The sequence below is a fragment of the Protopterus annectens genome, chromosome 2.part1, assembly GCF_019279795.1.
Source record: "Protopterus annectens isolate FY-2018-M chromosome 2.part1, PAN1.0, whole genome shotgun sequence".
NCBI classification, from domain to species: domain Eukaryota; kingdom Metazoa; phylum Chordata; order Ceratodontiformes; family Protopteridae; genus Protopterus; species Protopterus annectens.
In genome coordinates this window covers 1,209,252,767-1,209,270,710 of record NC_056729.1, presented here as the reverse complement: position 1 = coordinate 1,209,270,710, position 17,944 = coordinate 1,209,252,767, and the positions used below count along the sequence as shown (strand labels likewise).

The window sequence follows — 17,944 nt, the reverse complement described above, 5'->3', positions numbered from 1 at the left end:
TCCTCTTCTGCCTGATATATGAGTAGTTATTTTCCACAAACACTCTGTCTCCAACTTTTACTACTTTGTGCTCATCTTTACTGCTTTCCCATGGCCAGCTTTGGAGCATACATGTGATGAACCCTTTCAGTTAACAACTCCTGCTGTGGAGTACCAGTCCAGTTGCTATATGTGTTGCTAATTAATACATGTGTTCCTTCCAGTGTCTCTTGTACAACAGAAATTTCAGATTTTCCGTGTACTCTGTTTTCTAATTCTATTTTTTTAAACTTCTCTTCTTGAGCAGTCTCATACTTGGCCAACATTTTCTTCATTTTTCATCTGAATGTCTGTTTAAGACTGCTTCCATTTTTTTCCCCAGCATTTTATTTTAAGTTCATATACTCATTCAGTGTTTAGCTTATTTTAATCGGCTCTGAGCACATTTGACTTCTTTTTTCCTCTATATTACTGGAAGTAGTGTCTTGCAGAGTTGGAGCTTGAAATGTTTTTTTTTGCTGATCCGTTTGCAGGATTCTTCACAGGCTGCATTTTTTCCTCACATTTTGTGGTTGATTATTTCAGGTTCTCTGAATTTTGTCTTCTTTACTGGCCTTGAGGCAGTGCACTTACTAGCTAGTAACTGAAATTTACACGCAAAGACATATTTACTGTCTCTCACTCCTGAGTTTCTGTTTTAACACTTAAATTAAGCTGTTACTCAGTGTGCAGCCATCTTGGAAGTCACAGGCTTGTGGGTTCTACTCCCACAGTCAGGTAGTTGGATTCTTACTTTGTCATTGTTGATCTCAGATGCATACCACCATATACAATTCACAAAAACTACAGGTATTTTAAGATTCTTTTTGCCTGGGTTGCATTTTCAGTTTAAATCATTGCCTTTTGGACTATCTGTTACCCCAAGGATTTTCACAGAATGCCTGACTTTAGTCGTGGTCTTTTGCAGACTTCAATCTGTTGCCCCAAGGATTTTCACAGAATGCCTGACTTTAGTCATTGTCTTTTGCAGACTTCATGGAATCCACATTTAATTGCACTTTAATAACTGTCTCATCTTAGAAGCTACCCAGGACTCTTGGACATCTCCTTTTCTTCATAAACGTTTCTTTCACAAAGATTGTGATTCAAATTAATCCTAAAAGAATCTTCCCTAGTACTATCTCACAGGTTAATATTATGGTGATGCATTTTGGACACCTCATTTATGATAGCGTATCACCCTCCAGAGAAAGTCTCTGTCATTTATAGTTTATAGAACTAGCTCACCGTTCTATTTCCAAAGTAAGAAATTTCCTAAGAATTCAAAGCGACAGTGTCTGCTGTCCTCATGGTCCATCTAGCAAGACCTCAAAGCGACAGTGTCTGCTGTCCTCATGGTCCCTCTAGCAAGACCGTACATGAGGAAGATTTGGTGGTTTGTCAGATGTGTGGACCCAGCAGCAACATTCCCAGTCTTTCCCTGTTCCCATTCTGAACTTCATCAAAAAGGAATGCAGTCGGGTTCAGTTAAATCCAGGTCTCCCTCCATTACAAGTCTGTCATTACAGATGCCGTGGACTTTGCCTGAGGAGAAGTTTCCAAAGAAATCAAAGTTCAAAGAATTTGGTTTTCTCACTTAGGAAAAAAAAATCACTCAAACCTCAAATGATGGCTGAAAGCCTTGAACCAGCTATGGACTTCATAATCACTATTAGTAATAACACCACAATGATGTAAATAAAGAGATGGGACAAGGTGGTGTGGGACACATTTTGTCTTCTGTGCAGATTATCCATATTTGCTTGGGAGCCAGCAACTTGGCACAATCTCTTCCTTCAGCAACCTCCATCTTGTCTGAGTTAGGACCCTATTGCTGACTCTGTGAGCAGTTCTAGAACATAACCTCATTCCCTCATGGATGAGTTTTACAATAACCTCTTCCAGGAGATTACCCACCTGTGGGGGACTACCAAGTAGATCTGCTAGCTTCCATTCACAACAGACAGTTGCAGAAGTTCTTTCATAAGATTCCTTACAAACAGACCTGGAAAGCAGATGCCTTTTCTTTCCCATGGACATGAATGTTCCTTTTTGACCCCTCCCCCTTTTTCTTGTAATTACAAGAGTCTTAAAGATAAAGAAGGACTTCCCACAGACACTTTCTGGTAACTCTTTCTTGGCCCAAACAACATTTGTTTTCCCTTGTATGCACCTGTCTTAAGTGCAGTTACCAAAACAGTCTTTGCAGAGTGGACCTACTCACACATAACAAGGGATTCTGATTTATCCTGAAGTTCTGAACCTTCACTTGACTGTATGGATGCTAAGTTTTTGATTCCATTTGTCACCTGTTTACAGAGGATGTGCAACAGGTATTAAAGGAGGCTAAAAAATCTGCTACTAGAGTATAATTCTTTGCCAAATGAGAGATTTTTCTGGATGATGCCATAGCAGAGACTGGGACCCAATTCATAGGGGAGGGAGGCTCCATTGGTTCTTTGTTACTTGTGTGAATTAATCAAACCTGGTTTATCATAAATTTGTGCTGAGGTGTATCTTTGAGCTGTTTCTGTTTCGGTCATTAGATTCACTCTCTCTTTTCAAGCAGTTCTTTAGATCACCTAGAAATTGTCTAGCTCCATTCTGGAATCTTAATTTTATACTTGAGAAGCTAACTTTATCTTCATTTGAACCTGCAACTAGCTCTTCTAGTAGTTTCTTGCATGGAAGACCTTAATTGCTCTGGCTTTGGCTATATGAGTATGTAGTTGCAAGCCCTCATGTTTGTGTGTTGCTGGAATAAAGAGGAGTTTGAATATTCATTGCCGGTTCCTGCATCTTTTTGCTGTGGAGTTGATTTATTGTCTTGGGCTAGTTGCATTCTGTTTTTTTTGGTTGTTGGTGTTCATGGTGGAGCGAGCGGAACCGGACGTGTTTGTGGATACACCAGCAGCTTTAAAGGAGTCTGTCGGAGATGACAGCATGCCTGTTACGAGAAAAGAGTTTCAACAGGTGACTGTGCTGTTATCACAACTGTTGGAAAATTCCACACATGGCGACATACCTGGTAATCAAAATTTATTCAAAGAATACAACAAGAATGGACAAGGGCCGGTGTCCTCCAGGATTGAAGGATTACATCAGCGAGAAGGACACAGTAATCCTAACAGTAATAAGCAACAGAGACTAACGAACAAGAAGGACAATAATAATCACACAGTGTTTGCATGTAGGGGAAACGCTAATATGAACACAGGTACTGTTAATTTTAATTTTGGCACTTGGTCAAGCAAGCCTTTTAACTTCAATGAATGCAATTTTAATAAGGACTATGAGTCCTTTGACGAGACTTTCATAGCATTTAAGAATAAACGTTATGCTCTAAAAACCAACCAATTGGAGATAGACTATTTGAATGAATGTATTGTAACAGAGAGGATACTTCAAATACCCAAATAATGTAAAGCACAGTTCTGTTTATATAAACAGTTTACTGAATTGTTTAATAAAACTGGTGTGGAAATGCTGAAATATATGGTTAGAGATTATGAAATTCAGAATGAAACACTTGTATCTGAAACAAATAATTTGCATACTAAAATTCTTGAAGTCAGTAAAGACAATTTTGATGAAAGAAAATACGATGGTTTATTCAAAGAAATTGATAATTATTGTGATAAAGTTATTTTCAGGAAAATAAAAATTTAGATAGGGATTTAAATGATTATAAAAATGGTAGGGCTTACCTGACATTTAACAATTTTAGGGATCCCAAGGGAAATGTGATTAACAATGTGAGTAATGGACATCAGATGAACAGCGCTGATGTTCACGAACTAAATGAACTCCCTTTAGAACAAGAAACTGTAAGGAGGAGCGAAAGAATAGTGGAGAAGCAGAGAAAATATTCATATCAGAACCCCCAGTCATACGGGGGGGGGGAGATTTCAGGGGAAGCCACGAGTTTATTAATTTTGAATAATGGCTTAGATCCATCCATACCCCCACCCCCTTTTGTGAGGGTTGTTTTGAAAATGCTTCTGACATTTGTGGTTCAATTATACATCAGAAAAATAATTTTACAGTCTATAACTTCATGGATTTGGTAGTTGATGATATTTATTTCAAACTATTTACAAAAGGTTTTCATTTTGTGCCTACAAAAGCAGGATTTATGGTGAATACCTTGATTGACATCAAGTTATTTATAAGACAATTGAATTTACAAGTTTATTTTAAAGGCAAAAGCCTTATGCAAAAGGTTTTACATAAAAAAGTGTATTTAATCCACCTACTGACTGCTTTAAAGGTATTTGAAGAAATGGTAGAAAGAGAAGTGAGGCAAATTAAATATTATGAAATCCCTATGTACGAAAATTGGTCAGAAGAGGAAGAAATATTAGTGAAAAAATTAAGAGACGAAAAAGTTAGAGTGATGAAACTCGATAAGGGGGGGGCGGCGTGGTTTTGATGTACCACGAAATGTATGAGACTTACATACACAACATTTTGCAGGACACAGACCATTACATGATAGTGTCACGTAATGAAATTAACATTGCTCACTCTAAGATAAATTATTATCTAAGGGGGGACCACTTACTTCAAGGAAGTATAGACGAAAAATTGTACAATTTTTTGTATGTCGAAAATCCCAGGCTCCCTGTTATATTTGGGATACCAAAGGTGCATAAAGGGATTGAAGCACTTAAATTTAGACCCATTGTTGCGGGAGCAGGGAACATTACTGAACCACTAGCTATATTCGTGGACACACAATTGAAGCAGTTCATCAACTCTGTATCACACATTACCAGAGACTCTTGGGATTCCTTGAGGAGAATCCCTACAGGTAAATATGACATTGAAACTTGTTTCGCCACTATAGATGTAGTTGAACTATTTCCGAGCATTCCACACACTACAGGATTGGAATGGTTTCATGATATTTTAAGTTCCGATTCTGGATTAAATGGAAACATGATTAATTTAATTGTAGATTTTACTGAGACAGTGTTAAAGAACAATTTTGTGTATTTTAATGGTGACTACTTTCAGCAAAAAAAGGGTGTGGCTATGGGGCAGCTTGCCCCCATTTATGCGAATTGTGTTTTATATTTTTGGGAACGAAATTTTATTTTTAACACCGTTTGGATGGAATATATTTCATTTTACATCCGTTTCCTGGACGACATTTGTATTTTGTGGAAAGGGTCCAGGGAACTATTTTTAGAATTTTTTGAATATTTAAACATTTGTACAGAGTTCTTGAAATTTACATATACTTTTGACGATCTGAGTATTAATTATTTAGATGTAACTCTATACAAGGACCCATCTAATAATTGTTTTCATTCTAAATTATACAGAAAACCCACTTTTTCGAATACATACTTGCATTTTGAAAGTGGACATCCTTTTTCTCAGAAAAAGGGCATAATTAAAGGGCAGCTGATAAGAGTGTCCAGAATAACTAGTGAAGTTGCAGTATTTGTACAGGAGGTCAAATATATCGGTTCCCTTTTTAGGGAAAGAGGGTATCCCAATTCTCTGATACAGAGTTTAGTGAATGAGATAATGAAGGATATTAGGATTAAATGAAAATGTAAGGATTTCAGGGGAAGAGAAAGTGGAGAACTGTAACCAAGCTTTTATACTCACATTTTCTGGTACATCAAAAACAGTGGAAGATATTATTAGGAAATATTGGCCTATATTGAAAATGAATAATGATATTGGGAATTATATTCCCACTCATCTTTCATTAGAAAAAGCGGGATGAACTTAAAGGATATATTTGAGAAAAAAGAGACTCAAATGATGGGCTATATGAATTCTAAAAAGGGTACGTACAAATGTGGGTCCTGTCAACAGTGCAAATACATTTTGCACCAAAAAGAGATTTATATTCCCTCTAGAGGTAGTAAGCTTACAGCACCAAGATATTATAACTGTGGTACAAAAGGAATTGTATACATATACATCGGTACATGTGTAAGTTGTAAAAGTTTTTATATAGGCAAATCCACACGTACTTTAAGGAAAAGAATTTATGAACACATATATGAAATCAGTAAAGGCAAAGAATCGAATGCCTTTTACAAACATTCTTTGGTTTGCAAGAACATGAATATTAAATTTGCAGTTCTAGAGCAAAGACCCAAGGGGGGGGGGGGGTAACTGGGAATCCAGAGTGGAGTTTAGGGAGCTATTTTGGCAACTAAAAATGGACGCCAGTAGACCCCCAGGTCTTAACGACATTAGTATTCATAGTGTCTTGAAATTAAGACAGGCAAAATTATAAACTTTTCAAGGAAAAGAATGTTTGAGAGTTGAGGAGATTTGGCAATATTTCTTGGAAATTTGTTTTTTGATATTGTACATTATTAGGACTGTTTTTAGCCGGACATAGGCTTTAGCATGTATGTGCACATAATGTGGTTTTCCATCATAGATATATATATATATATATATATATATATATATATATATATATATATATATATATTTTTTAACATATTTGTAACACATTTATCGATGGTTAACATATTTTTAACACATTTATCGATGGTTAACATTCTTTCCCTGAGTGATTTTAGAACGGTTATTCTACATAGACGAAGGGTGCTGTTTGTAAAGTTTTTTACGTTCATTCAATTTGGTTATGCTGCTTTTAAAGTTTTAGAACAGAAATCCAGTTTGGGTAATTGCACATTATTAACAACAAAAACTGCAGAATGTTTAAAGAACATACATTTAGATGTATATGTCACCTGCATAGTTTTTAATTATTGTGTGTATTTGAGAGATGTAGAAAAAGCAACATATATATTTTTAGAACATTTTTAATGATTTTGCAATATTGACAATTATGTGAGCAGTGTGTCTTTAACATTGGGATTAGTTTCAAGTAATGATTGAATTATCACAATGAATTCAATCAATTAACATTTTATATAAAAGCGGGGCATTTTATTAGTAAGGTTGTTCTGAGGAAGCTTTGTATTTGACAAAGAGAAAGCGCTCAACTTTTTATTTCTTGTTTGGTTCGTGGGCCGCATTGGCTTGTGTGTTGCTGGAATAAAGAGGAGTTGAATATTCATTGCTTGTTCCTGCATCTTTTTGCCGTGGAGTTGATTTATTATTCTCTTATAGTTTTATGCTACTGCAACAGTAATGTGTGTTGAACATAGTACAGTTGTGTTAAGTAAATTTACCTTAACAGTAGATTTTTCAAATCACTATTTGCAGTGCTAAAGCCTTTATCTGGCCCCTTTCTTTTTACTTGCTCTTGACCCATAGGGGGGTCCCCTGTCATCTTTGTTCTTGACATGACACAAGTTGACATTTCATATACCTGGACAATGACGTACCTTTTGGTTGCAGCCTGCCATTTTGAGGCAAGAAAGCTTAGAAATTGGTGTCTGCATATCCTATTTACGCCAGCATACTGTCTTGATTTGGAGAATGAATGTTACATGAAGACAGTAGCTAAAAGCTTTGCTATACTGGCCTGATGTCTGATATCCTTGGCAGAATATGTCCCATTTGTATCTTTATGCTGTTGCAAAAGTAATCTATTCTTGCATCTACTGTTGTGGTAATTTCACTTAATATTGTACTTTTCCTAATGAGAGATTTTTTCCTGTATCCCAAGGTTTTGACCTTTTCTTCCAGGCCTCCAAGGAAAACGAAGTGGGGCAATGGGATTCCCCTTCCAGATATGCTGACATTAAGTTGGGGTGGCCATCGTGGTGCAGTGTTGTCACCTCGCAGCAAGAGGGTCTCCAGTTCAATTCTGTGCTGGGACACCTTCTGTGTGGAGTCTGCATGTCCTTCCTGCGGCCACTTGGGTTTCCTCCGGCTTCCTCCTACATTCCAAAGAGATGCAGTAGGTGGATTGAACACTCTAAATTCCCGTAGGTGCGAGCGTGTGTACGAGTGAGTGGTAAGAATAGATTACAGCGGAAGGCCTAGCCACCCGGTGGTGTAAATCTTTGATTGAGATGATTGTCACTGTTGAAGTGACGCCCTGATCCCATGTGCAAAATGAGAAAAGAGGTGATGGATGTATTCTATGATTTATTTTAATGATGAGATGCCCTGTCAGTACAATTACTTGATTGTCCCTAAGGAATTCCTAGTTGTGGTCTTTTTAAAGATTTAGTGTATAAGTTGGGTGGTGCAGTGTTGTAACGATTAGCATTGTCGCATCACAGCAAGAGGTTCTTTCTCCACTTTGATTCTTGGCTGGGGTGCCTTCTGTGCGGAGTCTGCATGTCCTCCCAGCATTCACGTGGGTTTCCTCCGGGTGCTTTGGTTTCCCTTCCACATTCCAAAGACATGAGTCTGGAGCATTTTTTTCCCAGGCCTTTTCTGAAAATTGTCTCTGTCCCAGTCGGACTTTCCTGGCAAAACAAATGTTAAATAAATTAAAATATTTTTTCATCAAGAACTACATGATTGTAGTCCATATTGTACATGTTATCCTAATTCATTTGGCAAGAAGTTTTTCACTAACCTGCTTAACTTTTTTGTACCAGCTTCTTACAAATGATCAAAAAGTAGGTTAGAAAGTTTAACCACAGAAATGACTGGAATTGTGTGTGCTTTTATTGATGATGTAGTTGTTTGTGCTTTGACTTAAACCGGCAATAGATTGGGCTGCAAATGTTGATGTAATTTTGACTTGTCTGAACTTTGCATCTGTTTATTATGCAGGTGTTTCTATTATTTGCAACTGCTGCATTCAGAACTTCAAGTGAAGCTGCTGAGGAATCCCATTCTGGTCAGTATCGCCACTATAATCCACAAACAAGGAAAGAATTGATGTGTTACAAGTGTCCAGCAGGAACACACGTCTCCAGGCACTGCACAGAAACCACCCTGAGAGAGTGTACGCCATGTCCAGCTGGAAGTTTTACTAGCCAAGAGAATGGGCTATTGAAGTGTTTAACATGCAGCCCACCCTGCAAACAGCCAATGATTGAGAAAATACCTTGCACTGCCTTGAGTGACAGCAAGTGCACTTGTCCACCTGGTACCTTCTTCTCTAACAAAACGTGTACACCACATACAGTCTGTCCAGTTGGATGGGGGGTCCGAAAGAAAGGAAGTGAGACTGAAGATACCAGGTGTAAACCCTGCCCTCACGGTACCTATTCTGATGTGCCTTCTAGAGTGATGAGATGTAAAACTCATACCAACTGTTTGACACAAGGTCAATTGCTAGTAATTGCAGGAACTAGAGAGCACAATAGTGTCTGTGGCTTAACAACTATATCTTCTGAGAAGGCAACATCCCTTACAGGAGGTTCATTGCTGGCTGAACATACCCCTGACGTCCCATTTACTTCTGTTTCAGAAGGTAATTTATCTGTCGGTGTTTTTTCCTTATTAGTGCCTCATCCCAGGTGTCATTAAGTTTTTGCTTTGCTTTAAATAAGACCGTGTTTAAGTAGTTGTTGAGTGTGTTTTGAGATTGATGAATACATAGTTCGAAAGGATGCCATCAGTGTTTTGTAAGTAAAGTAAGATTAAGGGGGGGGGGGTGGATTTTGCTTGCCAGTGCTTCAGTTTAGATGAAGTTGGTAACGCACAATTGCATATACTGCATCTATTTGTATAACTGATATGTTGTCTTTTGGAGGTCAGATAAACTTGAACAGAACTCTGCAAGTAAAAAATAGATTATATTTTTTTGTTTAGCTTGGTAAAACATTATGTATATATATTTTATACAGATGCCTTTAGCAGGTGCACAAGTACCTGGCTTTATACATTTCCTTTGTAGAGGAAGTGTTTAACCGCTTAATTTTGTTTGTAATATGTTTACTTGATGAATTCTGACTTTTATGTGATGTAACACTGTTTTTTTTTTTTTTTTTTTTTTTTCGGCCCACTTTATAGAAACAGATCATCCTGATTTGGAATTTTGGAGTCCTGATGATAAGGAGATAATGTCAACTGAGGTCCTTCATGAAATGTCAGCAACTCAATCTTGCAGTGAAAGTTTGCCAGATATAAGGCCTCATGTTTCAAACAAACCTCCTGGGAAAAAACATCACCGCATCTACCAACACCATACTGTAACTCAGACAGCACCTGCTAAACATGAGCCAACAATGAGAATGGGTGCCCAATCGAAGAATACTGCTTTTAAGCCCTCCAGGCGAGGGACACCAAATTCTTTCAAGCACTTTGACATAAATGAACACCTGCCTTGGATGATTGTCCTTTTCCTGCTGCTGGTTTTGATTATAATTGTAGTCTGCAGCATCAGGAAAAGTTCTAGGGTACTGAAGAAAGGACCTAAGCAAGATCTGAACAGTATTGTAGAAAAAGCTACTGTAAAGAAACGTCCCTCCTTTCAGAATAAGGAAAAGTGGATCTATTACTCGAATGGCCATGGTAAGCATAACATTTAAGTAACTCTGTTCTGCCTAGTTTTATTGCAGTGCATGTATGAATGTATGTGGATGATAAATACAGGTAATGGATATAAATGCAGTTATGTATTTTTGCATGTGCATATCTGTATGTTTATCTAAATCTGTATCATATTTTTGTTTGCATATGTGTATGTGCAACAAGTCTGTGTATGTAGCCACATGCACACAAATGCACACACAAGCGCCACTGCTCACAGCACAACAGTTTATCTGTATTGTTTTTAAAGAAAAGAATGTCCGTTCATGAACATGCCACTCAACTGTCCCTAATTTTTGTATCATTTTTGACATGTCCCTTTTTTTATGGTATATTGCCTGAGATGCTCATTTATCAGTAAAGAGGCAGTGTTTCATACCTCATGTTCAGAAAATACATGTTGAGGGAAAACCTTTTGTATTTTTAAGTGAATTAGAATAATAATTAAAAAAATGTCTGATTTGTGTTTGTTCCACACCCCCCTCCCATTTATTTTTGGCTTTGTCCCTGTTTCTTGAGCAAAAAAAGTGAGAACTAAGGCCATCAGTGCTGAATATTGCACATGAAAGTTGAATGAGCAGTAGGTTGTATATGATAAACCCGTTTCTTCTAGCTTGTCACTGTCTGCATTCAGAGCAAACAAAGCTTTTTTGGGAGAGGGTGCAGTAAGGAATGGGTTGGCAGTAAAGGTAAAGAGGGTTAATGCTGTGAATCTGGAAAATGAGCCCAGATCATACTTTCCATCTGATTTTGCAGAACATCCCTGATTTTCCTTATATTCTTGCCCTGTCCCTTGTAAAATTTAAGATTTTCTGGTAAGTATATCATAATATTGACAGACATAGAGTTTCGTAATAATTCAAAAAATGTGCGTTGATGCAAAAGTTGCAGTTCTGTTAACTTTTAAGTGGATTAGAATCATTTAAAATTACACCTGGTTTGGGGCTTTTGTTCCCACCCCCTCCCCATTATCTTTGGCTTTGTTCAGAATTAAGTAAAGCTGAGAAAAGTATGGCCCAGACCATAACGCTAATCACCTGCTGTGGTCTGTCACATTGATGACCAACCAAAACAAACTTTATTAGAAGAAAAGATGAACTAGCAGCTGATTTCTGCACTGCAGGCCCTTTTATGTAAATAACCCTTCGTGAGGCAGGGTTGCCTTCAACCCTGATCCAAACTTCATGGCCAGAGCAGTGAATGACTTTTCTCTCACTCAGGCAGTCAGCCTCCTGGTATTTTACTCTACCCCAGAGATCAAAGATGAAAGGATTTTGTATATGCTTTGACTGTGCATAGACAACTTGAATTTTGCTTGGAAAAGATAAAATATGTGAGCAAAACATGCCAGCTGTTTATAGCCTTTGCATGTGGTAGTGAAGGTGAGCTGTTTCTTAATCCAGATGGCTAGCACAAACCATCTGATTTTGTTACTCCTTAAGTTGCAGCCAGGGCATGTCATGGCACAAGGTATTAGGGCAACAGCAGCTGCAAAAGCCTTTCTTAGTGGCGTCTGCATCTTGGCCTGCTTAGAAGAAGCTACCTGGCCATCTGTCCATACCTTTTCCAAATATGACATAAAAATAAAGACACTACGTTACCAAAGGTGGTCTCAACAAGTAGAGAAAATGCAGGAAAAAGATGAGACGTACCACAACAGCCTTGGTGGTACGTCTCATCTTTTTCCTGCATACCTTTTCCAAATACTGCATCTCTGACATCACCTCCATTGCCAGGACAAGCCTTACTGTGACCACATGGCAAGTGGGTCTAAGAACCCATGTTTTCAAATGACAAGGCCCCCCCCCTCCACAGTATATAGACTTTGAGCCCTACCAAGAGATGACACTCCTGCAACAGTGAACAGTACAAGGAACATAGTGCATTTGTATAAGAACCAAGGGTGTAGCCAGGCATACTCTTTGTACTCGAGTACATGTTTTTCTGAACCTGTTAGAAATCTTGGAGCTTTATCAAGCCACATGATGTCTATAACCACTTAGATTAATGCTTCTAAAAACATGTATGTAGCTTGCTTACAGAGAAGACTGCAAATCTAAAAACAATATCTCTAACACTTTGATTAAGCAGCTGAAAATATTACACACATTAAGTCTGGGGTGGGGTGGGGCAACAGTTCAAGTGATACCACCACTTTTTAAATGCCAGGTAGGTGGGGGGGTGTAGCATAAGCATCTATGAGTACAAAATGGAATTCACTGGCTACACCCCTGATATTTACCCTAATTGTAGATGTTAGTATGTTCACAGTTTCAATAATGTTTTCCTCCATGTTCCCCATTGTTTTTGACCAGTTTCTTGGGATTGGGGTGGGTGATGAGTTACCCTATCACCACTTTCTCTCTCTCTCTCTCTCTCTCTCTCTCTCTCTCTCTCTCTCTCTCCTGACCTTGCAAGGCAGTTGTCCTCCTCAGCTGCTCTTGGTATTTAAAGAGAGAACTTTAAGGGGTCATTCTGTGGGTGTGTTTGTCATCTGCTCAGCCAGTGCCCTTAACTTCTACTTAGACCCTTGATACATCACTGCTAAAATGAACAAAAGATGGGTACAGATGGACTTCCTCTCTCACTACAAGTGTTCTGAATTCTAGGTAGGAGGCTGTTGGTCCAGCTAAGATAGAGAATTGTAAAAGGTTGTAGAGGCAGATCTGAATGTCACGACTTCTGTGACAGAAGTCCTAAGAGTTACCACTGTTGCAACAGTGAACATAACTTGAACATTTACAATTATGGCAAGGTCCTACCCAACCCTACTGTGTCTGCACATGAAAGGTAAACAATTTATCTAATACAGTGGTTCGATAGTAGTGAAACCTTTTTTTTCCTAGGGAGACCCTAAGAATGTAGTTAGTTTGCATTTGGTTAAAGGGAAGGTTGAACTAGGTCATACAAGACCCCATTTCAGGGGAGACCTGTGAAGAAAAGCTCCAAAACCGTATTTAGTGAGAGAAAAACTACAAAGAGATTATAGCAGACATTTTGTGAGTACAAACAGTGAATTAAATAAAGTAATTACAGACTTAACATAGATTAGCATATAACTGACTGTGGCAAGTAGGGGTGGGTATTGCAGTAGAGGAACTAGTCAGGGTATGCCAGTTGTAGAAGAGTGGAAACAGCAGTACAGGAATGTGCTTTTGCTTCACCAAAAACCTGGCTGTCCACCCAGACTTTCTCTGTTACTAAATACCAATGAAAAAGGGCAGTGGTAAACTGTTTCCTGATTAATGTTTTTGCATGGAAAAGTGTAGTGTTTGAATCTGTGCTGTACAGATAACTGTGTAATTTTATATAGAAAGTGTTGTGCTCAGAAACAAAATGGGATGTAATATCCTGGCAAATAAATGACTAACACAAAGTAACCATTCCTCTATGAAATTCTTGGTTTCTAGGTCAAGTTGGTTCTGATTTCCCTCAAAATTGCTAGCTGCTGTCTCAAAATGTACTTGGAAGGTTTCTTTTCTTAAAATATACTTTTTTTTTGCAGTTTCAGGGCATCTTTGCTCACCCAGTTTCATATTATAGAAACTGGGCATAAATAGCTTGTACTGGTACAAGCTCAAGTACACTGCTTCAGTTCATAGGTCCTCAAGAGCTTGTGATCAGTACAAATTGATGCAGCATTTATAAGAAAACTTTTTATAGGGGGTGGGCAAGCTTCTTTTTAACCCCCGTGTGTGGGAGGTGTGAAGCATCCCAGCTTTATTTCTCACTGCACTGACCTTGAAGTAAGAATGATAATTACTGATGGACAATGTAAGGTCTGTAGTACTATTTCTCCAGGAGACTGATAGATCCTGCAATGCACAGGCATATACAAGCAGTAGCATTTTGCTCTTGTGTTCTCAAACAAAACTGACCCTAGCAAGACAGACCTGTAACTTGTATGTTCAAGCAGCAGTTGTGTAAGGTTTTCACTGACCTCTTAAATTGAAAGGTGAAGAGGGAGGGTGGCCTAATGGTTAAGGTGTTTGCCTTAAAAACACAAGGTGCAGGGTTTGAGGCTCACAAGGGATAATTGGCTAGGCTTAAAATGGCTCGCAAGGGCAGTTAGCTTAGTATTAATCTATGAACCTATGAACCTATGAACAGTGGGTACATTTGTTAGGTGATGTAGAGAAAATGTTGTAGTGCAGTTAAGGTAGCTGTAGAAGGTAGTGAGCATGGACATCTAAACTGGTGCCCAGCCTAATGTTACATGTTACAACTAAATCTGTAGCCTCCTAACATCTAAGTTGACCAAAACAGTATCCACCCTTGTAGTGCCTGCACTAGCAAATGGACAAACTTTACAAAATAACAGAAGCTTCTCAGGACAAGCTAAAGGTGTTACTGCTCAATGCTAGGAGCGTCACCAAGAAACTGCACTCCCTGGAAGCTGTCCTCACCCTGGAGAGTGCTAGCATCTCTGCAGTCACTGAAACATGGTTCAAAGCCACAGAAAGCACTCTCAGTGCATGGCTGTAATGCCCTTCATCCACTGTGATCACCCACTGAACATGAAAGAGCAAAAGGCGGAGGTATTTTTATCTACATAAAGGATAAGCACACCACAAGGCTGGTCAAAAAATGACATGCTACTCCATGTCCAACTTACACAGGGGAAAAAATCCATTAACCATGTTCTTGTTAGCTACAGGTCCCTCAGTATGAACCAGGAAACCCATACATCATACCTGAAGTTATTAGAATCACTCACCCACCATCCAGCCCAGTATCATTACTCATGAGTGATTAACTATTCCTCCAATTAATTGGGAGGCATACACTATCATTAATATGCTGGCCCAAAGATTTCTTGACTTTGTAAATTCAAATGCCCTGGAGCAGCTAGTCTGCACTCCCACTAGGGGAACAAATGTCCTAGATCTGGTACTCACAAATATGGGAGAGTGCTGCACCCCCCCTACACACACACACACACACACACACACACACACACACACACACACACACACACACACTGCCATTGTTATGTCCTCACCAGTAAAATCAGATGACAAAGCAGTCTCCCTTGAAATGAAGGTAAAACTAGTCCCCAAACCTAACCTCCAAAACTTTAAGAGCTACTGTAAATTATCTCTTATTAAGGGACGGCATAGCTAGTTTCCAAGCACCCCCCTGAATCCAGCAAACACAGAAACCTATGCAGAAACGTACATAAAAGCCCTGTATGACCATATAAACAATTGCTTAAAAACAGCAGTACCAGACTGAAATAAACCCAAGTCAAAATGCAAAAACAAGCCACCATGGTGGACCCCCTGGTCTTAATATGTTGTACAACAAAAGAAAGAAAATCCTGTCAAGAAGTAAAAGGGAACGTGCACAACAGAGCAACAAGTCCCTTGTCTAAACAAGTGAATCAGGGAATTAGTCAAGTATCCAATAGCCTCCAAAGCTAAGGATAACCATAAGGCATTTTTCAGTTATGCTCGCAAGCTTAAGGGCAACACACTCAACAATGTGAGGAATTAGTTGTAGATGGCATCACCTCTACTTGGCTGGAAGACCTAACAAATCTGCTGGCCAACAAATTCATCTGAAATTTCACCTCCCCATCACCCCCAGGTCTCCCGTAAGAAGTACCCTCTAACACTCCACTGCCGGTTATCACCAAAGAACAGGTTACCACTGTGCTCTCTAAAGCTAAGAACACAGCTTCAATGGGACATGACCACTGTGCTCTCTAAAGCTAAGAACACAGCTTCAATGGGACATGACAACATACCATGTTGCCTCTTAAACAGCTTAAATCAGGACTTATCAGGGCCATTAGGATCTCTATTTTACCACAGCCTCTGCACTGGCTTTGTCCCAATAGTGGAGGGCAGCAGCAGTCATCCCTCCTCACAAAGGGAGACCATCTACTAACCCAGGAAATTACAGACCAGTAAGTCTGACTTATCTTTTATGAAAGGCCATGAAAGGACTAATCATGAACCTGATAAATAATGGCATAAGAGACCTCCAAACACTGGACACGACCCAATTCACTTTTTCCAAGGGCAGATCATGCCTACTGAATATGGTGGAGTTCTTTGAGAAAGTCAATAAGGCCATGGATGAGAGTAAAACGGTACATACCTCCTACTTCGACCTGGCCAAGGCATTTGACAAAATTCCCTATTCAGGGTGTTAGGCCAAGTTTTGTGAGTTTACTTATAATACCTGTGTCACCAAATGGATAGCCAGTTGGCTCTTGGACAGGACAAATGTGGTTAAGGTTGGTGAGTCCAGATCCAGCAAGAGGCCAGTTACTAGTAGTGTGCCACAGGGCTCAGTATTAGGACCACTCCTGTTTGGAATATACTTGTGTGAAGTCAAGGTAAATGTGGAAGGCCTGTGTTTGACAGTTTGCATTGTTTATACCCTTTGTGAAGTCAAATACCCTTGCAAATTACCCCCTTAGAGAAGACCCAGAGGTGAGAATTCAAGGTACACAGATGGATAGTAGCGATGACTTTGACTGCTATGTGTCCACAGTGGTGAGGAAATCCTTTTATGTGGCATAGGAGACACTCCAGGTGCAGTTAACCATTTGCAGGACCCTTATTCAAATCATAGCTAGCTACAGGCCCCCAACTTTGACTCAAGATGCCCACTCCACCTATCTGGACCTCTTTGAATCCATCAAGATTCAACCCTTTACCCTGATCCTGGGTGGCTTTAACTGTCCAACCATAGAGTGGAAGAGCTACTCATGCCAAAATACAAATGCCCAGAGATTCCTTGATTTCGTCAATGCAAACGCCTTGGACTAGCTGGTTGACACCCCCACAAGAGGTGAAAATATCTTGCTATTAACCATCATGTGTAACCACTGTAGTATCCCTACAGTGTCATCCTCCCTGGTAAGATCTGACCACAAAGCGGTCACTTTTGAAGTCACCATCTCCCCTGACCACCCACTATTCAGGATCAAACAAAAAAACTTCTCAAAAGCTTATTACAACCTCCTGAGGGAAGGTATAAACAGCTTCACAGCTCCCGTCACCTCTTTAGGAACTAGCACATATGCCCAAACCTGCACCAAAGCACTATACGAGCACTTACATAGCTGCATGGAATCAGGAGTACCTGACAGGACAAAGTCATCTTCCTCAAGGAAGAGTAAACCTGTCTGATGGATATCTGCAATAAATGAATTCTGTAGTAAAAGGAAAAAAATGCTGTCCAGAAGTAAGAAGGAGCAGGTGCCTAATTGGAATCAATCTCTCCATATCTGAACAAGCAAATAAGAGCACTAGTAAAGTCCTCCAAAGTAGTCTAAACTGGACACATCAATCATAAGGCTTTCTTCGCATATGTCCGCAAACTCAAGGGAAGCACCCAGATCTGCTCAGAACTGGTTGTCAAGGACACCACATACACAAAAGCCTTAGATGTAGCCAACCTGCTGGCAGACATGTTCAGTGAAAACTTCACCCCTCCCCCATCAGTAAATCGGGACATCCCAGCACCTGCCCCCTCCCCTTATCTCTAGGGAGCAAGTCATCACTGCCCTCTCAAAGGCAAA

General features: G+C 39.3%; 1 protein-coding gene across 1 annotated transcript in view; it reads left to right on the top strand.

Moving 5' to 3' along the window:
- TNFRSF21 (TNF receptor superfamily member 21) overlaps positions 1–17,944 on the top strand; it is a 399,350-nt gene that overhangs the window by 59,686 nt on the left and 321,720 nt on the right. Inside the window, exons 2-3 of the mRNA XM_044062736.1 lie at positions 8,701–9,346; positions 9,889–10,389. Coding sequence (XP_043918671.1) covers positions 8,701–9,346; positions 9,889–10,389 — 1,147 coding nt within the window. The remainder of the gene's footprint in view (positions 1–8,700; positions 9,347–9,888; positions 10,390–17,944) is intronic.